Source organism: Stenella coeruleoalba (genome assembly GCF_951394435.1).
Source record: "Stenella coeruleoalba genome assembly, chromosome: 4".
Classification (NCBI taxonomy): domain Eukaryota; kingdom Metazoa; phylum Chordata; class Mammalia; order Artiodactyla; family Delphinidae; genus Stenella; species Stenella coeruleoalba.
In genome coordinates this window covers 121,699,430-121,724,313 of record NC_137149.1, presented here as the reverse complement: position 1 = coordinate 121,724,313, position 24,884 = coordinate 121,699,430, and the positions used below count along the sequence as shown (strand labels likewise).

Sequence of the window (24,884 nt, the reverse complement as noted above, 5' to 3'; positions counted from 1 at the left end):
GTTACACTCTATCAGGCAAGCAATACTTAACTAAACATAGAAAGATAACATAGCATGGCTTTCATCAGGACCAAACTAATTGTTACACCTAGTATTTTAGTTCAGTACATGGTTTTGTCATCTGCAACCTCAGCAGATATTTATCTCATATTTACTAGATGCAGCTAAACAATGGATGCTTATGGTGTGGCAGGCATGTTGAGAACACAAGATGTTGAGAACACAAGATGAACAAGACAGCCCCAAGCTTTGAGAAATACACAGTCTAGTAGGGAAAAATAAACAAAGACAACTCACCACCACTTTGTACTAAGTGTTTAGTAGATTTATCTGTGGAGGCTCACTCAGAAACAAAGCAACTCTAGGGGCAGCTTCACTGGTAAGGGGACCCTCAAGGATGGTAAGTGGGTCTAACGTGGAGTAGAAGAGTTTCTGTCCCTTAGAGGAATTAGGGCTCTGAGTCCTACATTCTCAGGACACTCAAATCCTCTTTGGAGATCCCTGAGACTTAAGTCCAGAGAACTGTTTAGGCAGACAGTAGAGTGTAGGTGAGAGGACGCAGCCGAACTAGAAGTTGCCCACAATACCCTGCAAGGCTGCTCAGGCAGAACAAGACTGGGCTGTCAGGAGCCTCTCAAGAAACCTAACAAATTGTTTAACACGGTGCCATTGTCCTAGTTGTTTTAACTAGAAACTCCAAATAAATCTCTCCAGGGGTTTAGCCCTTCAATTCTTGCTTTAAACCCCAGTTTAAAGACTCTGCCTTCTTCATAATTTTATAATACATGACGAGATCTTCAGAACCTATCCTTTGTCCCTAATGGCCTCTGCAGTGTAAAGTATTCTAGATGCATGGTGACCAACCATCCCATTTTGCCCAAGACTGCCTCTACTTTAGTACTGAAAGTCTCAGATGCTGGGAACCTCCTCGGTCCAGGGCAAACTGAGCCAGTTGGTCACCCTAAGATGTCCCACTCCCAAGCCTCTAGCAGAATAGGTACTCAGCCTTGCTTTTCCTGGTGAAGCTGATCTTTTAAAAATCTACTGTTGTAAAAGTGTAACATACATAGAGGAAAGTACACTAAATGTTATATGCACAGATTTTAACAAAGAGTGGAGCACTTAGTACCAGAAACAATATATTTGCCCCACCCCAGAATGCTTCCTTCCCAATCAAAGTACTTTCCCTCTCCCAAGACCTAACTACTTCCCTGACTTTTCTATTAAACATTTGTCTTTTTTTATAAATGTACCAATAGTATTAAAATATAATGCTTAGTTTTACCTTTTTATTTGAACGCGATCTACCAAAATACTTCTGTGTTTTGCTTTTAGTGCTCAACATCATATTTATAAAATTCATCCATGTTGCTGCATGTAGATACAGGTTGTCCGCTCTCTTGCAATATACTCTTCCCTTGGATTTACCGTGATTTATTCATCATTGTGCTGTTGATGACATTTGAATTGTTTCCAGCCTGGAGTTATTACAGATCATGCTGCTATGAACATTCTTTTTTATTTTTTTTAATATTTATTTATTTGGCTGTGCTGGGTCTTAGCTGCGGCATGTGGGATCTTTAGTTGTGGCATACGGGCTCTTAGTTGCAGCATTCGGGATCTAGTTCCCTGACGAGGGATGGAACCCAGGCCCCCTGCATTGGGAGCATGGAGTCTTAACCGCTGGGCCACCAGGGAAGTCCCTGAACATTCTTGTATGTGCCTCCTAATTTATGTGTGTCAGAGGTTCTCTAATGCAAGTCTATGGATTAGGAGAATCCTCATCATCTGGGAACCCGAGAGAAATGCAGATGCTCAGGTCCCAACCCAGACTTACTAAATCAGAATATTCATCTTACCAAGATTCATTTGCACATTAAAGTCTGTGTGGAAACTATGCAGGACAGGGTGAGAGGCACTGCTCTACAGTGAGCTAAGGAGTGGAATCACTACCATTAAGCTTTACTTGACACCAGTAAGGGTATGAGCATCCCCAGCCTTCAACATCCTCACCAACACTTTGTACTCTCAGTCTTTTAGATCTATAACCATCTGGTAGGTGTGGTCTGGAATCGCCTAGCTTTCCTTTGCATATACCTAATCACCAACAAGGCTGAGCATCTTTGTATAAGTTCATAAGGAATTTGGATTTTAAACTCCCTTTCCAGTCTTTTGTCCAGTTTTCGGCAGGTTGTTTCTCACTTTCGCCCTAGTTTGAAGGAATCTGTTATATACACTAGGTTTTAGAGAACTGTTGGTGATATATATATTGTAATTTTTTTCTCCCACTCTGTGACTTGTCTTATTACTCTTTTTGGTACATTTGATGAATAGAAGTTCTTAATTTTGATATAGGTAAGTGAATCAGTTCTTTCACTTACATTTGGTGATATTGTGTCTTGTTTAAGAAATCCTTTCCTACTCCATGACCTTGGATATATTTCACTATATTGTCTTATAAAATTAAAAGATTAACATTTTTATTAAAATGTTATTCATGCAGAAAATTGAACATAAGAATTCAGTTTAGTAACTTTTCACAAACATCCTTGTTAACTATGACTAGATTAAGAACCAGAACATTTCTAGCAATCAGAAGCTCCCCTAATATTCCCCTTCAGTCACTACTCGCCAAGAGTGAGGTGATGTGAAATAGTTGTCTAGTTGTGCTTTTTTCTGTAAGGATATTTATTCTAGTACAATGTATTGAAAATTCCCTTTTCTTCCCATGCATATGTAGTGCTACCTCTTTGGTATATCATGTATTTTTATATAAGGTATAGATTCCTTGGCAAACTCACAGCCCCAGCTTGGCCTGGTGATCACTGTCTGACAGCCCTAGAAATAGAGACATCACACTCCAGACCTCCTGTCCACACTGGCTCTCCAACTCGCTCTGCTCATCTATCCTTGCCCAAAGTGGACACCAGGCCCGCCAGGTCTCTCACCCACAGCAGCATGCCCACTTCCCCTGCATGCCTGCATGCCTGGTGTCTGTCCTTAACTGAGGCTCGCATGCAACTCAGAAGGCTGCTTCCTGCTCACCCAGTAACTGTAGACCAGCTATGGTCCAGCCACACAGGGAACTTCTCTGCCTGCAACAGGCTGCAACTACACCTTCTCCAGTCTTGGGGAGGGAGGTCCCTTCCAAATTCTTCCATCTCTGCATACTCTCCTTCAGCCTTAAAATACCCTATAGAATTCACTGACATCTCTTTTACCATGTCTTAATAACTCTTTATATTAAATTTCCCCAGTTTAAATCATTATGTAGTACATGTCTCCTGATTAGACTTAGAATAAAATAAATCCTTTATATTTCTGAAATATAAATTTTTAACATCCCCTGAAATATAATATTAATTTATCCCTTGAATCCTTGATAGACTTTACCAGCAGAATCATTTGCCCTGGTAATTTGGGGAAAAATATTTTTCACAAAGATGTACTTTCTTCAATAATTGCAGAAGTCTTCAGGTTTTCTATTGTTTTGTTAAGTTAGTTAGGGTAGTATATATTTTTCCAGAAACCTTCTTATTGTGTATAAGTTCTCAATATTCCCTTTCTTTTTCTGTTAAGTCTATTTCTATAGTGATATCACCTTTTATATTCTTAATATTGATAAAAGGATAAAAATATATATACTATGTAAACAGAAGTCAAAAGAAAGCTGAAAAACCTTTTACTTCAACTTTTCTATAGTCTATATTTTAAATGTATCTCAAAAACAACATATAGTTGATTTTTTTCACCCTATACTCTGAAATTCTTTGACTTTTAACTGGAGTATTTTGTTCATTTTTGTTCAATGTATGTGATAATAATTACAGATGAATATAAACAATAGTAATTTTTTACTTGTATCTACCTTCTAATTTTCATTTTCTATTTTACCACGTTCCTTTCCTCCCTCTTCTTGCCCTCATTTGTGTTATGTACTATGCTTAATGCTATTTTTAACTACTAGTTTAAAAGTTACACAATTATGAAAGTGATATTCTAGATATTAAAAAGTGAATACTTGACAAAAACTCTTCAGATATTGCCTCTGCCATATCCCTTAGATGGGATATCCTCTCCCTCTTGGACTCTGATCATTGGGATATTAGATCTCTTCATAGTATTTTCATAGTATCATTCTTGCCTTCTCTTCTGTATTTTGCAACTTGTCTTTCTATGTTGCATTCTGGATAATTTCTTCTAACCTTACTATCATTTCACTGGTTATCTCTTCTGCTGTAACCAATATGCTACCAAGTATGCCAATATAGTTATTGTGCTTTTATTTTCTAGAAGTTTTGTTGTTTTAATTTCAAATTTATGTCACTTTTTATAATTTCCTATTCTCTACAGATATTTTCAACTTCTCTTATTTCTTTAAACACACTAAGTATAGTCGTTCTAATATTTGACTCTGATAATTCCAATATGTGAATCTAAATGAGCCTGTTACTATTGTGTATTTTTTTAGCTGGTTTTTGTACCTTTTGCATTGTTTCTTTATGTGCTTAGATATTATGGACTCCTTGATCTTCATTGCCCTTAAAAATTAATTTAAGCTCCTTTCATTCAAGAGGGTTTACATTTCCTTCTGCCAGCAGCCTGGGGGCATTTCCAGTTGGAAATCATCTTAACCTAAGTTATAACTTGAGGCTCCCTGACTAAGCTAGGCTATGCATACACAAGGTACAAATCCATGCAAGACCCTGTGAGTGGCCACAACTCCTCAGGGAATGTTTCTTTTTTCACATTTTTAAAACGTTTTTGCTTTGGTTGGAGAAGAAATGGGATACATCCTAGATTGCTCTTACTGGCTTAATGTAGGGAGGCTCTTTTATAAAAGTCTCCAACATGGACAGGCCCTGACCCTTGACTCTGTCCTCCTTACATACACGCTTCCTCTTCCCAGGTGTCCAGTATCACAATGCTTTCATGGCATAAACAAGTTTCCCACTCGAATGTTCTGCTTCTCACTCTGGTTAATAGGTGGTCAATCAAAAATTGACCAGTGGAGTTCTCCACTGTCTTTTTAGTTCTTCAGTGATTTTTAAGATAATTTAAAAACGTAATTTATTTAAAAATTTTTTTTATTTCAAAATGGATGATTTACCCAAATAACATTTCTCTCCATTAACTGAAATAAATACCTCGTTAGAATTATTAAAGCCAAAATTTAATAGATTTTGTTACGCACAAACTAAAACAAGATACTATTCCAATATCCACAGTTCCTTGGCTAAATAACACTTTTTTAATAGTTTTATATAAGTATTTATCTGTCCATAAGTAGATAACTAAGGAATGTTGGCCTATATTTCTATCTCCTGAAATAATAATCACTGGCAGGTCTCCAAACACCTTTTTCCCAACTTAACAAAGACACAAATTTAAACACAGTATTAAAATAAGGAAATCAATATGTCTCAATGGTTCAATATAGCTGTTATAAAAAGCACAATGTGTTTTTAATAATACTTTAGATTTGTTTCACAAAAATATTACTTATCTGTTAAAAAATAAATTGTGAGTTATAACAATCAGCTAATCCATTCTCTACCAAAAGATACTACCCCACATGTTATGGGTTAAATTGTGTCCTCCAAAAAGAAATGTTGAAGTCCTAAACACCAAATATCTCAGAACATCATCTTTTTGGAAATAGGGTCATTGCAGACATGGTTAGTTAAATTCAGATGATGTCATACTAGAGTAGAGTGGGCCCTTAAATCCAGTATGACTCATGTCCTTATGAGAAGAGGAGAGGCACACAGACCAGTAGAACAGAGCTATGTGAAGTCAGAAGCAGAGATTGGAGTCATGCTGCCACAAGCCAAGGAATGCCTGGAACTATCAGAAGCTGGAACAGACAAGAAAGGGTCCCCCCTAGAGGCTTCAGAGGGAGCATGGCCCTGCCAACACTTTGGGTTTGAACTACAGCCTCCAGAACTGTGAAAGAATAAATTTCTGTTGTTTTAAACCACTCAGGTTGTGGTAATTTGTTATGGCAGCCCTAACAAATTAATACACCCTATTAAAATGTTATGTTTAATTTTACTCATCAGTAACTTCTGAAGAAATTATAAGACTATCATTTAACATAAAAGTACAGATAGGTAATAATAAGAGCTTTGTGTTGAACATTAATGTATGAACTGCAGATTTTTCAGGGAGGCTTGCTTCTTGGCATTTGCTTTAGTTACTCAAAATATTATCATGCCTTTTCATTTGTAAATTTTGGGGTAAAAATATAGTCTTTACCCCTTCTTCTCTTAGAAACAGTCCAAAAATAATAATAAAAATGAAAAAATCAGAAAAGCAAATTCCTGAGATGAAATGAGAAGACATCCACAACTCGGAAGCACATTATCCAAGAAAGAGCTTCCAAATACACATGAAAGTTAAATGAGAGTGGAAGAAAGGGCAGTTAAAGATGCCCATGGTTGCAGATCTCAGACAATGCAGAGAATAGCTCGCTACGACAAGTAGCCACAACCCGAGGAGCGAATCCCTTCGGAAGAACGGAACTGAGGTGCTTATTCTGACAGCAGAAGCACCGTGGACCACGTTCTTACAAGGTCTCAAGAAGTCAGGAAAGGGGGCTGAATGAGGAATCACACAGAGATAGGGCATATTTTCAGGACTCAACCTCCTTGTTGTGGGGGTAAGGAGAGACAGTCAGTAATGTGAGCTGTCCCTCAGAGTGGGCACAGAATGGCTGAGCGGGAAGTAGAGGCTAAAGGAACTCATATACAAACAGGGACCTGTGTCATTAGTGGTGTCTCCCATTAATCTGGAAAACTGCTCTGACCCCTGACATACACAAACCTCCAAAACTCCTACAAGTGGCTGGCACAGGAAGAACTCACCACAAAGTGAGTAATGAAAAAAAAAAAAAAAAGGTATACAAAAAATACTGCAGAAACAAATAAAATGGAAAAGATGCTAAAAAATATGATGGATAAATACCACAAGAAAAATGTCTCCAGGGGTAACAAAAGGGATGAAAACTATTGCCACAAACAATGTAAACATTTTGACCAAACATATTGCCTAAGGTTTTTGGAGGGAAAAAAAGGTAATTGTTTCTATTAAATAACTCCCCCCCTGCAAAGGAATGTAAAAGCTGAAGAAAGATATGGTCAGACAATAGAAATACCCATGTGAGTTGATGGAAAGAAATAAAGTCATTTGCAGAAATGAAGGTCTATGTCCTCAAGGGCATTATGCTAAGTGAAATAAGTCAGACAGAGAAGGAGAAATACTGTATGATGTCTCTTATATGTGGAATCTATGAATACATATATGTATATGTATATATATGCTAAGCTCACAGATATGGAGAATAGATTTGTGGCTGCCAGAGGCAGGGGATGGAGGGTGGAAGAAATAGGTGAACTGTTTTTGTTTTTTGTTTAGGTAAATTGAATTTTTTAAAAAAACAGAAATGAACACTGACTATGGGACACTGAAAACAGGATTGATAGAAGAGAACAATGTGAAAAACAATAAAGACTTTAAAAGGATTACAAGAAAATGATACACATAGAGAACAGGCAAAGGAAGAAAAAAGAACAAAATAATAAAATAAAAATATATTAAGGACATAGTTTCAGGAGCAATTACCAAAATAAAATAAAATTAGGATCTTCAAATTGAAGGACATACTTTATATCAGGAAAAAAACTGTCTCTGTTTGATGCTTATCGAAACATATCTCAGAAACATTATTAGAATGCAGAATTAAAGAATCTTTTGAATAGCCAGGCCAAAAGAACAATACGCCTATAAGAAGCAAAGCCACAAGCTAAAAGGCAGTGGAGAAATGTCTACACATTACTCAAGAAAAATGAGTGTAACGTAAGATTTTTATCCTAGCCTAGATGACACAACTAATAAATAACTAACTGAAATTTTAAGAGGGAAAAGAAGTTGGTAAATGATGTGAGTAGCCGATTTCAACATCATTTATAGTCAAGGCGGAAAAGTACCATTTGGAATTAGTAAACTGCATGATCAAAAAGAGGTATATTTAAAGTATAAGGTATAGAGTAAGAGAAAAACACATATCTAACAAAATCTGGTGGTGGGTTAAAGAGAACGGAGGGAAGAATAAATAGATACACACAAATTCTGTTATTGTTCACAGGAGGGAGTCATAGTTATGTATAAAGAAAATATGTCTTCTACTCATGAAATATTAACTGCTATGGGAATTGACCTCCTGTCACAAACAATGAGAAAATTAGACAAAAGATTTATTATAAATATATGGTAATTAGGAGAGTGTAGTAGTACTCTTCCAAGGCTAGACAAACAGATTGATGGAACAGAAAAAGAGCACAGAAACATACCTATGAATATGTGGACATTTATATGGCAGAGGTGGCCCTGAAGACCACTAGGTAATGAAGGGATTTTTCAGTAAACATTTCTAGGACAATTGAGGGTCTCTATGAGAGGGGAATGGGGGAGAACGGGGAGGGAATAAAACTCGATCCTCCTCTCACAGCTTGTGCAAAAATCACTTCCAGTGTGCTTAAAAACCTAAATATATACATAAAAGCAATAAATAATTTAGAAGATAATAATGGACATTAATTCAATGATAGGTAGCAAAGAATTTCATATTTTAAAGACAAGATACAAAAAGAAATAGTCATAATGGAAACATTGATAATTTTCAATTCCTACTTATCAAGAGACACCATAAAAGAGTATATAAAGACAAACCATGTAAAGCAGAAACTAACACACCATTGTAAAGCAATTATACTCCAATAAAGATGTTAAAAAAAAAAAAGACAAACCATGGAGCTGGAGAAATTTTTTCAACACATGCAACTGACAAAGATGCAGTTTATAAAATTTTACAGAGAGTTTTTACAACTTAGTAAGAAAGACACTCAAAAGAAAATTGTAAAAGAAGCAACTAAACAAGATTTTTTTGAAAGAGGAAATCCACATGGCCAAGAAGCATATGTTAAGAATGCTCAATCTCATAAAAAATCAGAGAAATGCAAATTAAAATAAACAATTTTTAAAACACTGAATCCCAACTGATTGGCACAAATTTATGTGTTTAACAATTCTAAGACCTGAAGAGGTTGTGAAACAATGGGAATGTTCATTCTCTACAAGTGTAAATGTGAATTAGCACTAATCTTGTAATACAGTTTGACATTATTGAGAAGTTAAAGGTATACATAATCACGAACCAGAAAATTCTCTCCTTGGTATAAACCCTAGAGAAAGTCCTACACATGAGCACCAGGAGATATACACAGTATGATTCATAACACTCCTAAAGTGAAAACAGCTCAACGTCCATCAAGAATAGACTAAAAACTTCATGATCTATTCCTAAAATGGTATACTGTACAGCAGTGGAAATAACAAACTACAGTAATATTTAGAAGCATGGACAAATTTTATAAGCAATGTTGACCAAAACAGGTAAAGCACAGAAAATACATGCAGTATGATTTAATTTACCTAAATTTTTAAAATATGTACAAATAATTCACCATCACTCTGGATGGTAGAACTAGAGAGAAAAGCACAGACACTATTAACACAAAACTAAAGCTAGTGGTTAACTCTGAGGGGCGAATAAGAGTGTTCTTAGTGGGAAGAGAAATGGTGTGTGTGGAGGGGTGACTACTGGGCACTGACAGTGTCCTATTTTATGAGCTGCATAGTGCTTACACAGGATTAACTGTGTAACTGTGTAATTCTTCATCACATCATACCAGGTTTTCATTTATTCAGCTGTCTCTCTGTCTGTCATGGTGTGGTTTTATTTGCTATTTAATGTGCTCCCTTGAGCATGAGGACACTGGCTGGGCAAGCACAGACCCACATAGGTGTGCAGGCTGCATACACCCATGGGGCCTTTCTTGCTCCTGCATCCCGACCCGCATCAGGGGCAGAGGGTGGCTGCAGTCACTGGGCTGGAACCTGGAAGTGGGTGGTCAAGACCCCATCCCAGTGGACAGAGAAGGGGCCGGGAGGTGGAACCAACTGGGAACTAAGGCTCCAAGCTTCCAGTGCATGTTCCATTATCCTATCAGACTCACTCACAAACCACAATTTTAAAGGTAAAATTATTAAGAATTTCACAATGGCAACCACAGAGCATTAAGGCCCAAGCACTTACCCCTTCTGAGGGTGTAGTCCTATGTGACTGAAGGGTCGCATACCCATGAAGCCAGCCCCACAACATACATATAATGTTTTCTGTTCATTTCTGCCTGTAGGTTATATTGCACACGCATGTGTGTGAGCCCTTCTATTTCCTTCTGCAAGTCCCAGAGCCCTGGGTCAGGCCTGAGTAGAAGGGAAGTGAGAAGATCTGAAGTCATTGTGTCATTAACGTTTTAAATTGGCTATCAGGCTGAAACTGATTTACCAGAATTGTTCCTATATCTAAATGGCCTCCGTGTTTAAAGGCTGTTTTATAAATTAAGTATTTATAATTAAGATCACAGGCAATTAATTCCACAGCATGCTAAGCAACTGAACGTAATTGTCCTTGGCTCCACTTTCGATGCCAAGAACCTCCTACTCTCTGATTCTAGTTTCTTCCTTTCCACTCATATGTAACTGAAAAAAAGTACTATGTTTGGTGGGGTAATGAATAAGATCTAATAAAAGTGGACACAAATAGATTAAGTCATCTAATATGTGACTTAATTCAATTTCGGAAAAGAAAGGGGGTGAAAGGGAACCAATCAGGTGCTCAGCTTATGATACTTCAACACTTTCACAATAATTCTGAAAGGCAGATACAAATATCTCACCCCTACATAAAAGGACACAGATGTTAGGAAGAGTAAATACCCAATCCAAGGGCATCCAGCTAGTAAGTGGGTATACACATGGTTCTATCTGACTACAAATTTATCCTATTACCTTTCGTTGCTTCCTTTTTCTCTTTTTTAAAACATTTACTGTCCATTTACTATGTGCCAAGCATTATCACAGAAATGAGTGACCGAGATCTGGTGCAGCCCCGAATCCAAGGCTGTGCTGTCAGTATGGTAACAATGTGCCCATGAGCACTTGAAAGGTGGCTAGTATGAATTGAGATGTACAGTGTGTTAAATTATGCACAAGATTTCAAAGACTTAGTAAGAAAAAAAAGGATGTTAAATATGTTAATAATTTTTCATACTGATTACATATTGAAATGATAAATTTTGTATATATGCTTTAGGTTAAATAAAAAGTGTGTTTAAAATTTCTTTCAGTTGCTTCTCTTTACTTGTTTAATGTGGCTACTAGAAAATTGTAAATTATAAGTGTTTCTCAAATTTTATTTCGACTGTACATCACTGGCCAAAAGATATTCTCTCAATCTTACTTCAGGATATATAAATGAATTGCCTATCTGTAATTTTAAAATTATAGGTTATAGCTGAAGATTATTTTGAATAAGAAATTTCATATTTGAATCAACTATATTTTGAGATTGTTTGAATAAGAAATATATGTAATTCACTGTGGAATACATCTTCCTCCCACCATCAACATTTATTGACTATATATCCCATCTCTCTTGAGATTTTTAAAATTGGCCTAAAATTAGCTAAAGCGTATTTGTTTTTCTTTTCCTGACAGAGTGTATGGTGAACAGAGAAATACCTGGATTCAAGACACAAGCATGCTTGTAATGGATTGAAAACAGTTTTTACACCCCACAAGTATCTCTTAGAGATTTCCTGAACACTTTTAATATCATAGCATGCATTCTCCCAGCATGAAAATTTTTGGTTGTTTAGAATTTGGTACATTAAAAATATTTTTCACATTTTCCTAAAAAAGATGAGGCAAGTTGTGTTTTCAGACAATAAAACACTTGTGCTTTTATGAAATGTCTGTTAACATGAGCAGTGGGGCATCATACAAGACAGCTATCTTTCCTATTATATTGTTACATACTGAAAAAGCAATACAAACCAATTTATAATTCAATATAAAGGCAGATGCAGTAACATCATTGATGAACTTTTAAGACTGACTGAAAATGCAATTTAAAAAAGTATGTAGAGTAGTAAGAAACAAAATTTAGACTGTATGGGATCAGATGGACTAAAACTGATTCAAAAATCACACAAATTTACACGAGCTTTCAGTCCATAACATTAAATGTACCACAAAACAGTCATTTTATAAGCTCATTGTATATTGAATCATTCTGTTCTGCCTTGAAATACAGCTTTAAAATATCCTAATTTTAGAGTTATAGAGCAAAATATTCATTGCTACATATAAGACAATATGAACATTTATAAAGCAAAACAGTAAAATGGAACAAGAACTGAGAATCAGAAGCCTGATACTGGTGAGACTTGAGCTAGTTGCAAGCTTCTTGATATTTAGTTTCTTCACCTGAAAGATGAGAAAAGTCAGACTGGCCATGCCTGAAAATCCCATCAGAATCAAGGAGACAACATATAAAAAGAAACTTATTACTAGTATATTATTATATTAAAAAGAAATTTGTTCTATTATTTTATTATACACACCTATCCTTCAGTTAATATTTTGAGTAGGCATTGTGGCAAAAATAATAAAAATATTTTAAATATCTTAAATTTCACTTTTTCAAATCACTTTTATAATCACCTTGGTATAAAATAATAACTGAAATTGCACTAATAAAAGAAAATATTTATGAGAAGGTACTTAATGATTACAGTAGAATTTGGAGAGATAGGTAAGGACAGAATTAAAAGGGCAACTATCAACAGTCTAAATGTACACAAGGCGACTCTCTTAGAAAAACTTGTGGTTACCAAAGGGGATGGTGGGGTGGGGGGGTATAAATTAGGAGTTTGGGATTAACATACACACAGGACTATATATAAAACAGGTAAACAACAAGGACCTACTGTGTAGCACAGGGAACTACATTCAATATCTTATAATAACCTATAATGAAAAAGAATCTGACAAAGAATATATATGTGTGTGTATATATATATATATATTTGTATAATTGAATCACTTGAAACTAATGCAACATTGTGAATTAACTATACTTCAATAAAATAAATAAATAAATGTACACAAGACAAGCATCAACTACCTCCCACGCCACCTGTTATGATATAGTGGAAACTTGCATAAAACAATCTATTTAGAGATTTTACTATCTTAGATTTTGTTACTTTAAAAAATCTATTTTCCACTTCTGAAATGGGTTGAGACTCCCTCCCTCCCTCCCTCCCTTTCTTCCTTCAGCTGCCTTCACACAGTGTCGGAAGGCAGGAACAAAGAACATGTCTTTTCCTCCTCTGATACTGAGTGCCATGAACTGAACTGTGTCCCCACAAAACGTATGTGTTGAAGCCCTGCCCACCAATGAGACGGTATTCGGACATGGCATCTTTGGGAGATAATTAGGTTTAGATGAGATCATAAGTATGCGGCCCTCATGATGGGATTAGTGGATAGGAGAAGACCAGAGACTTCTCTCTCTTTGAATGTATGGTTTGAGGAAAGGCCAGGTGAGAAAACAGCTACAAGGCTGCAAGTCAGGAAGAGAGCTCCCATTAGAACCCAATCATGCTGGCACCCTGATCTCAGACCTCCAGCCTCTGGAACTGTGAGAAAATACGTCTGTTGCTTAAGCCACCAAGTGCATAGTATTTTGTTGTGGCAGCCCAAGCTAACTAGTACACTGAGTAAGCCCTGGAGGGGCAGGCAGGTGAAGAAGCTGGAGAGTTTGCTACCCGGGTACGTGGAGGAGAATTCTCTTACAATCACTGGGAAGAAATGAAATGGACATTTATATCCAATTAATGAAAGGAAATTAATAGACTTAATTAGAAAAAAATCAAAATTTGTATAGCCACTAGGTTTTAAAAAGATGCAAAGGGAACAAAATTGGAAGGAAATAAACAAGTTGTTAGTCATGGAGAGGGTGGTGGCACTAATGGACAAGTTTTTTCTTTTCTCCAAATGTTCTTTAGTAAGATTATATGTATTTTTATAACAAAAAGAAATGAAAACTAAAAATTTGCTATTGATCTTAATATGAGTCTAATTGTGAGGGTTTCATTTTAAGCGATCTTCACAGGGGAACGAGGACTATTTATAAAACATTTTTTGAGATCTCATGTGTCTTCCACTTTCTATCGGCTATTTTTAAAGAAGGACTGATGTCCTCAAAAAACTCATCCATTTTACTGAGAGAAGACTGCATCACACTTATTAGATAACAATACCATATATAACAGAATTTAGAAAGTGTTCATTGTTATGAGTAAATGCTGAAGTAAAACCAAATAACAAATATTAGGGTCTCAAGGTGCTCAGTCAGAGCTGACCACAGCATGAAGATCAGGAAAATATAGCAATTAATAGAAATTCATGAAATAGACAGCAGTGTACTATAGAGAAATTTGACAAAGCTAAAAATTTGGTTTAAATAAAAAAGAAAACAATAAAGTTAACTGACTTTAGCAAAACTGACCAAAGAGAAACAGGAGGAAGGAAGAGGGGGAGGGAGGAGGAGAGGGAGGTGGGGGAAGAGAGAGAGAGAGAGCGCCTAAATAATTAATACCAAAAATTAAAAAGAAGACATCAGTACAAACGTTACTGTGGACAATTTTATGGCAATACTTTTGACAATTTAGAATATCATTATAAACATAACTTACTAAAACTGAAAGAAGATGAAAACAAGCAAAATTGCAGGTCATTTCTCTCTTCAGTAAAAAGAAAAAACCCTCAAAAGAATATTAGCAAATTGAATTCATATTAGGTTTATTCCAGGGTTGAAGATTAGTTTAACATCTGAAAACCAATGAGTATAATTCACTACATTAAAAGAACAAATGAGGGGTTTCCCTGGTGGTGCAGTGGTTAAGAATTCTCCTGCCAGTGCAGCAGACACAGGTTCGAGCCCTGGTCCGGTAAGATCCCACATGCTGCAGAGCAGCTAAGCCCGTGCGCCACTACTGAGCCTGCACTCTAGAGCCCGTGAGCCACAACTACTGAGCCCGTGTACCACAACTGCTGAAGCCCACGGGCCTAGAGCCTGTGCTCTGCAACAAGAGAAGCCACCACAATGAGAAGCCTACACACCGCAACAAAGAGTAGCCCCCGCTCACCGCAACTAGAGAAAGCCTGCGCACAGCAACGAAGATCCAATGCAGCCAAAAATAAATAAATAAAATAAATTTATTTAAAAAAAAAGAACAAATGAGGGAAATCATACAATCATCTTAAGAGATAAAGAGAAAATCATTTGATAAAGTACAACATCGATTCATGATAAACTCTTAGCAACCTAGGAACTTTTTAGTATAAGAAGGAGAGTCTATAATAAACACAATACATTATACTTAATGCTAACATATATAATAACTCCTTCTGAGATAGGAAATGAGACAAGAAACCTTCTCACCACTTCTATTTTACATAGGGTAGGAAGTGTTCACTACCACAATAAGGTAAGAAAAAATAAATAAAAGCTCTAGAATAGGAAGGAAAGAACAAAAACTATCATCATTCATGGACAACATGATTGTGTATATAGAAAGTCTAAAATGAGCAATATATACACCAGATAAACTACTAGAAGTAGTAAGTTAATTTATAAAAGCCATAAAGATATAAGGTCCGTGCAAAAAAGATCAACTGGATTTCTATATTCCAGAAAAGGGGGTAGGGATAAAATAAAATTTTAGACACCATTTAAAATAGCATCAAAAACATCAAATGCATAGAAATAAATCTTTTTTAAAAATGCAGAATATTATAAAATATTATTGAGACAGTTCTAAGAAGGCCTAAATAAAAGGAAGGATATTTCATATCCATCTGTATTTCATTCTAAAAATTTGTTTTTCTCAATTCTTAATCTACCTGGAGGCAGGTATATCTAAATAAACATTATCTTTAATAATTAATAATAATTATGGCATGGCTTGTGGGGTTAAAGTTTTAAAAAAGAGAAAATTGAAATAATGGAAAATGATAGTAAGAAATTCAAAACGGAGGAAGAGCAAATCTAAAGTGCTTCATAGCCCTTTTATTATCCCGGAGAGGATAAGATTTTTGCTAAATTTTACTGTATTTGAATCAATATTATTTGTTTATCAAAGACACCTTAAATAAAGTGAAAAGACTAGCCACAATATAATTAACAAAGGATTAGTACCAAGAATGTAACAGAATTCCTCCAAATCTGGGGTGGAAGCAAAGGGATAGAATTTGCAAGAGGCACGGTAGATGATAGTTTCTGTCAATATTATAGTTTTGGGGCTGAGGGATGATTTTATTTGTGTTCATGATAATACTAAATAATACAAAAAATAAATTAAAGAGGGCAATTCATGGACAAGTGATGATAATGCATCATGAAACAGTAATTTCTATTAATCTAATTCTAGATACCTGAGGCCAGACAACAAATACATGCATGTACAATAAATGCTGATAGATACGTAGATAGATAGATAGACAGACAGGAAAACAGAGAAAAGTGATGCCAGTTTTTTTTTTTTTTTTAAACTAGGAAAGTTCTAGGCCACCAGGAATAAGTATAAGCCCTAAAAAACAAATCACTCTAAGGAACATTAAACCCCTATGGAATCATGCTTTCTTATATTTTCTGCTTTTATTATTTTTGTCCTTTCCTGGCAGTTCAGCCAGGTTACTAAAGTTATTTTTTTAATATTTAACTAGAAATTTTAGGTGTCCTGTACCCAGAAGTCTCTCCTTACATGGTTGTTCACGATATGCTCAGAAACATGCGTGCACACGTGCACACACACACACACACACACACACACACACACACACAGCTGTATTTTTTCTAGCTGTAAGTTTTTTATTCAAAATGACAAAAACATAATTTGAGCTCCATTGGTGAAAATATTTATTCTGATAAATTAGATAACTTTCCTCATTGAATAGAAAAAATAAACATGAAAATTTTTACCACTCTTTTAGAAAATAAAATAGCAGTTATCTTCATTCATCCAACAAAATATAGTGAGCACTTCCTATGTTCCAGGAATGATTCTGGGTCCAAGGGATTTATTAATGAATTAATCAGTCAAAACTATCTGCATTCATGGAGATTACACTATAGCAGGAGTAGACAAAACCAGATAAGTAAGTAGGCAATATGTCCTGAGGACTTAAATGTTAGAGATCAAAATAAAGCAGGATTGGTAAATGGGGCTGGGTGGGGGGTATAGTTGCTACTATAATAGGCTGGTCAGGGATGGCTTCACTGATCTGAAGGCATCTGAACAAAGCCCAGAATTTGTAATGGAGTGATGCTGTGACGTCTAAGGTAAAGAGCTTTCCAGGCAGAAAACACCATGTACAAAGTTCCTGAGTCAGACATGTTAAGTTCGAAATGCGTAATAAAAACCCAGGCAGAAATGTTGATTAAGCATTTGAATGTGAGCTGGAATTGAGGAGAATGACCAGGCTGGAGATATAAATTTGAGTCATCTGCATATAAATGGTAGTTAAAGCTATGGATTAGATAAAATTACCAAGAGAATGAGTATAGCTCGAGAAAAAATTCAAAAATTAATCTCCAGGCCTATGAACATTGGGGGCCCCCAGACACCCAGTGGGAGTTAAAAAAAATGTTGGAGTTTAGAAGGTAGTCTGGTTGACTGGTAGTGCTCTTCAAAATGAGATTTTGGAACTATTTCAAAGGTCTCTAGGCCATAACTTTCAGAGAATATATATATATATATATATATATATATATATACACACACACACACACACACACACACACACATATATGTATATGTGTGTATATGTGTGTGTGTGTGTGTGTGTGCGTGTGTGTGTGTGTGTATATATATATATATATACATACATACATATGTGTATATAGTACGAAAGGCACCAAACTCATTGGAGGAGAAGAACTCAAGGAATCAAGAAGCCAATGAGTTACAGAGCTCATTTATTTGGATACCAAAATCACAAAGAGTTATTACAAGACTAGAGCTAGTAAAAGTTACAAGGATCCAAGGGCTAAATTCTTTAGGATATGAGAGAATGGATATAAATCAATAGATTACAGTAGGAAGGAGAGGTAATGAAGGATATCATTTGATGACATGATATTCAAAGCTGGCAGATTTAGTGAAGAGGGAGGGAGAATGGTCTAGAAACATCATGAGGAGTAAGGAGATCACCTCACCATCTCCAGTCCCAGAGACATGAAGCATGAGAGAGAGAGAAGACCATCACCTCTTAAGAGAGCAGCAGAGAAATAAATGTCCTGAGGGTTGGGGACAGAGCACAGATTTCAACTAGACCAAGAAGGTGAAAGGAACACTTAGAAGAGGTTAAGGATTCAGGATTTTTGCTGGCTACTGGCTAGCAGTTCAAGGATAACAGTAAACAGGTTTCAGAGGTGGGAAGGGTGAGGGATAAACTCAGAGAAGAAAGACATACAGAATTATATAGATAGTGGGGTTTTGATGATAAGAGTTGACCTGGAAGTCCTTGGTGTCTTGTGGAGACTAATATAGACAGAGTTAAAGGACATATTTAATAAGATTCATCCTGAGGGTCTCAAGGCTGTGAACCTAGCAAGTAGGGAGAGGTAAGAAATCTTGCCAAGAGCAGAGTCTGGGGGGATTGGTCCTCTTCTCTCCTGCCAATGATTATGTAGAGAGGTTTTAATATCTGAGAAGCAGCCATACAGGAAAAGGACATTTTCTAACCTTTCATCCCTTTCATTGAGGGCAGTTTCATTCTTTCCTTGAGGATGACAGAGAACTGAAAGGATCTGCACCAGGCCACACAGAGAACTGGTTCTTATGGAGAGCAACGTGGGCTTCTTTGACACATGGCCACCTTCCTAGAACTCTCTTTGATAAAGTCTGTTAAAGAGTTTCTACCATGGGCCTATTCCATTAGAATCATAAAGATGGGGAGAAAAATCACCAGTGAAAGGTGTGCTTGAGGAATATCATTTTAAGAATGACCTTCCAAATTCACTGAAATAGGAGGGCAAACAGGCAGAGTCAAGGTCTAGAATAGGATGTGAACAATGACAATGGCAAAAATAGTTGAATCCAGGAAAGGCTGCCATGATTGTGTTTATACAATAACCATAAACCTCACTTCCTGAGTTCAGTGCTTTGATAGTGTAAGGCAAAGTCGTAATGAGGTGTGTCTTGTGCTTCTAGTAATACGTCCTTTAGGACAGGGTCAAAGCCTTTTCAAGTGTATCATGCTTTACTATGTATATCAAGGGAACTGTAGCTAAGAATTACAGCTCAATTTATTAAGTACTAGGATGTATGATATATACTTCACAAGCATTATCAAAAAAACTTTAGGTAGGTATTGTTATTATTCCCAATTTAACCAATGAGGAGACTGAGTCACAGAGTGATTAACTTGAATGAGGTTTCCCAGCTAGAAACTGGCAGGGTCAGAATTCTAACCTCATTAGAGTAACTACAATAACTCCAGTGCCTTCACTCTTAATCACTGTGCTATACTGCTTTAAAAGGCAAGGCTTCAAGCAGTATTAGGTACATACATTTACATATATAATATTATAAATATATTATTATTATATACTATATATCAAAAGGATAGAAATCATGACTTTGTCTTAATTCCTATGTTCTAATTTCCTCTCCTTTTTCCTTTAATAAGAATAATTTATTTATCCTAAAAAAAAACTGGGCAACTTTAAGAGCCCAGTAAATTACCATACACCCCAGAGAAAACCACAAGATCTATATTCTCTCACAATTTAAGCAACATTCTGTTGTTAAACAGACCTCAGTGGCTGTTTCAGACATTCAGTGAAGCTGTAACTTACTAAACAGAGTTACAATAATATGTGGATAAAAGGCTTTGTTGTACAAATTTTTAGACTCTAGTCTTAAAATGAACTAAAAAATTAGCAAGCATAAAAAATATATTCATTATTTCTTCACCCAAGACACAAAGCCAGGACCACACCTAGGTTATTCAAAAAGAAAATCAACATTTTTCACATTTTACTAGTAGCTTACATAAAATAAGTTTCTGGCCACAGGTCCTCAGATATTTCTGCCCTTATTTTTAAAAATGTTGCAATTATAAAAGAGCAATTTAGCTTAAAACCAAACAAAACAAAAACCTCACATACAACAAAGCAGTGATGAAATTCCCATTCTTACTTGATTAAAAATACCTTTCATTTTAAGGAAAAAAGAATAGCTACCCTGTAGCATTTGGAAATAATGATTTTTACTGCCATTTTTTATACTTTTAGCCTGTTTAACTTTAAATTTCCCATGAGGTTTATGAGTATTGAGAGACTTACATCATAAAACTAATAATCTGCCCAACAATTTGGTTTTAAATCATGTAAAGTACACTGCATAACATTTTACTTATTTTTATGGTATCTGAGCAGTCTACATAAAATCAGCATAAATAAGAACTATAAAAAGATAGTATCCAGTGTTATTCTTTTGCATGTTTATATTCACTGCTGTTATTATTGTATTTTATTTTCCCAAATTCTTTTTTCTTTTATCAGTTATCAAGTTTTAGCTTACTGTATAGAAACAGACACATAGATACATACAGAAGTATATTCCATTTGAGTGGCTTCTCCTATTAATTTATCTTCATTCATTCATACATTCATTTAACAAATGTTTATTAATGCCCAATATGTGGCAGTCACTGTGATAAGTATATGAATTCTTTAGCTTTCATGAAGCTATAGTTCTATTAGTAAATATTTCAGATATTTCAGCAGAACATTTTTGCACAGCTAGAACCTTTAGCAAATCTCAAAACATATCATGTAGGTGCCAGCCTTACACTCACAATTTCACAATAATCTATAGCTAGTAACTGGGATTCTCTCAACAAATATTTTAGAAGAAAGGTCTTCTATCTTATCTTTAGCACTAGATGAACAGTGGTCAAGCTCCTGTATAGTAAGCTCCACATATACAGAGAAAGAAGACTCACATATCTACTTTCAAACTAAAGCCATGAGAATTACCAAACACTTCAATGGGCTAATAGGCTCCTCCACAAGGGAAAGACACATGTGATTTACCTGAGGTGGATGGTATTTGAAAATAGAGGCTTTTATCAACCCTTAGGATGATCCTGAATAAACTCTAAATGTCACACAATTAGTAGAATTTTGACGACGTCGTAGTTAAGGGCTGTAAACATCAGTTTTCAGGGTCATCGGGTTGGTTTTTTTTTAAATATTTTATTTGTTTATCTTATTTATTTATTTTGCTACATCGGGTCTTAGTTGTGGCACGCAGAAATTTCGTTGAGGCATGTGGGCTCTTCGTTGCAGCGGGCGGGCTTCTCTCTAGTTGCAATGTGTGGTTTTCTCTCTCTAGTTGTGGCACACAGGCTCCAGAGCATGTGGGTTCTGTAGTTTGCAGCACGCAGGCTCTCTAGTTGAGGCACAAGAGCTCAGTAGTTGTGGCGCACGGGCTTAGTCGCCCTGCAGCATGTGGGATCTTAGTTCCCCAACCAGGGACCAAACTCGTGTCCCCTGCATTGGAAGGCAGATTCTTTACCACTGGACCACCAGGGAAGTCCCTAGGGTTATCAGATTTTAAGACTGTTATCTATTAAAACTATTTCACCACCAGACCCTGTACCATATGAGGAATTTTTGATAGCACTTACCTCTTCACATACATACTTAATGCTAGACTCAACTGAGACCCACACATTATTCTACTACCCTGGGGCTTCAAATTATCTGATCAAGCCTTAAAAGAACTTAAGCTATGGACAAATACAAGAAGTAAATATTTTAAATAGACCTATTGTATGTGTTCAAGATTCTGACATTATATTCACAAACAGTAATAGTTTGGATGAATATTGGTTCGATTAATAAAAATGTGTTTGATGAGCCTCCAGTTGATGTTTAAATTCCTTCTGTAATAATCCAAACAAATAAAGGCTGGTAAAATTGTAGATGGATAAAGGAAATTTTAAACAAGAGTGCCTTGAGAAACCAAGGAGGAGTTTATTCTGCAAATTTTCAAAAATGCATTCCAAAATCAATCAAAGTCCCACCCTACAAGAAGAGTTTTCTCTTAATGACAGCCTGAAGCTCAAGAACATGACTAACAAGTTAAAAAGAGGGAAAACTACAAAATAGTTTTTGAATCAACAGCCCCCAAGGTCATCACATAGCTCACCAAGTTCCAGAGTTGCTCAATCACACTTAAGGGACATGAGGGTCATCTATATTTTCTTTTGAAGAAATACATATTTTTTTAAAACAACAAAAACTCAACTATAGAGACACATTTAAAATTATAAGAATTTATCCTTATAATTTCCTAAAACCTTCAATATTTACACACATTAAAAAAAATTCAATCTCTAAAGTTCAAATAAAGGAGCTAAAAAATTAGTTATTAGTGGTTGTTTCCGAAATCTCTATCTCGTGACACATTATTTGAAATGAAATATAAAGGAAATGACTGTTCAATACCAGCTGTTTGACTTTGCATTTTAAATGAATACAAAATAATGAAAGTCACTGTGTTGCTACCACACTTAAGCAGTATGACTCACCATTTTCTTTCAAAAGCCCCATGGAAGAGGAGGTCATGGGTTGTGAGTGCAAGCCAAGGTTGATGATGGGGAAGGCACAAAATGAGTCCACCATTCTGTTTCCAAAACATGAAGGTAGAGCTTTGAGTGATTTACTAGTAATCAAACTTTCTAGACTAATGTTACAGGATTAGATGCTAATCATGGAGAGAAAACCTCATCTCCTATCGACAGAGACTATGACTATTGTATCATCAGGACCCTCACTGCAGAGTAAGGGGCACATGGTAGGCCCTCTATAAATATTTATTATTGAATGAAGACAAAATAATACCAAATTTTGCTGGATCTAAGCAGGGATAACATAGGAACATTTGCTTTCTGAAAGAAAAATTCTAATAAAAATCAGAAAAATGAACATGCATCATATCTATTTCTTCTGTTTTGCAAGAGATTTTAAGTAATATGTTTTCCTATCATGACTTGGAGAGCTTCAACCAAGTCAGCTGAATCAAAAAACGGGCACCATGTAGCAACTTTAGAAAATGTAAATAAGCAAAAGTAAGAAAATAAAAATTACCCCTAGTTCACTACCCTAGTACATGAATAATAATTGCAAAGCCTTAAATGCTTCCTATGAGCTGAGCACTATTCTAAGCCCTTTATGTGTCTTACCACATTTAATACTCACAACAAGCCTCTGAATATTTACTATTATTATACTCATTTTATAAAGGAAGAGACTAAGAGATTTAGGGGTTAAATAGTATATAGTTCAGATTACTCCAGCTACAAATGGGTAGAGCCAGGATTTGAATCCAGGCAGTGGGATTTAAGGAACTAAGTAAGCGCCTTATTACTACTTTATACTCACTCCATTTGTCATGATTAACATGTGTAATATACCCCACACCTTCTCTATGTTTAGGTGTACATAAATGTACATGAACTTTTTAGCTTATTTTTTATATGTGATAACATATAGTGAATATATTTCTTTGTAAATGCACAAAGATACACGTCATTATTTTGGTATAGAAATGCAATTGCTAGTTCAAATATTAAAGAAATGTTACATAAATTTTTAGGATTTTAAAACATTCTACCCATCAAAAAACTAGGGTCTATGAAGAAAGTCTGTGACTGTCCGCTTTTGAGTTTCATATCTGGCATATAGTAGGTGTTCAATAAATAGTAAATAAATGAGTGACTTATAGGATCCATTAGTCTGTCACTCATGTGGTCACGTTTATGCAGTTGGCCAAAGAACTGAGGTACCCCTTATATGACAAAATCACATTGTCAAGGGAAAATACGAGAGGTTTGAGTATGCAGGCAGCTTTGCAAAACTCCATTTGAAATTCTAGAATTTTATTTATATGATCAAGAATGGGATCAACATACATAGCTGTAGTTTGCTTTGCTTCCTTATAACTAGTCCCTGGTTAACTATTAGTTAAATCTCCAAATTAGAACTATTAATTGCATTTTTCAATGATTCCCTATTAATGAAAGATTCTAACAGAAGTAGACCACAATTCGTTCACTTAAGCAAAATATTGTGCAAACACTAAGGTGAAATACCAGAGTTGTTTCAACACAAATGTACCAAATGCCATGAGGAATTCTATCATTATTTTATAATACCCTCATTCTGCTATTAAATTGATCAGAATAACCTAAATACAAATTGTTATGTAACACATAAGAAACTCCCACTGATCACAAAACTACGGGAAGTATTTCACTTGCCTGAAATACAGAATGCGTTTACAGAAATGCAGTTGTCATACCTTCAAATGTACCAAATATTATTAACTAAAAAATTAGCTCTAATAAATAAATGCATAATAAATAAATTTCCTTGATGGAAAATTAATATTTAGAATGCACTCACATTTATCATTATTGAAATAAAAAGAGTATTTAATGTATGACAATTAATCTTTGAAGTTAGAATTCAAAGGTGTATTGAAGAACTTCATTTCCTTAAGCTTAAACTTGAAACTGCAGAAGTATTCAATTTTGTTTTCCTTTGCAAGTCAAACATAGAGAAATTTGGGAAAAGGAAAAAAAAACATACATTTATAAGATTCCATCATATTTCTTCATGTATTTTCCAAGGAAATTTCTTTTGTTGGGTCAATATTTTTATGGTCTACCTAAAAATATTATGTGTCACCTTAAAAATTAGTGTTTTCCACAGCATCTTCTAGGAAATTAAAAGTCGTTTCTGTACAACTCCTCTCTCTGGGTTCTATTTGTCTTGAACAGAAACCTTTCCAGGGTCTCACAAAGAGTTGGGCAGTTCATGCTAATTAGTCCGA

General features: G+C 35.5%; 1 protein-coding gene across 1 annotated transcript in view; it reads right to left on the bottom strand.

Annotated features, from left to right (window-relative positions):
* IQCM (IQ motif containing M) overlaps positions 1 to 24,884 on the bottom strand; it is a gene marked incomplete at its 3' end in the record, with an annotated part of 457,722 nt that overhangs the window by 266,187 nt on the left and 166,651 nt on the right. The window contains exon 6 of the mRNA XM_079919840.1: positions 22,579 to 22,673. Coding sequence (XP_079775966.1) covers positions 22,579 to 22,673 — 95 coding nt within the window. The remainder of the gene's footprint in view (positions 1 to 22,578; positions 22,674 to 24,884) is intronic.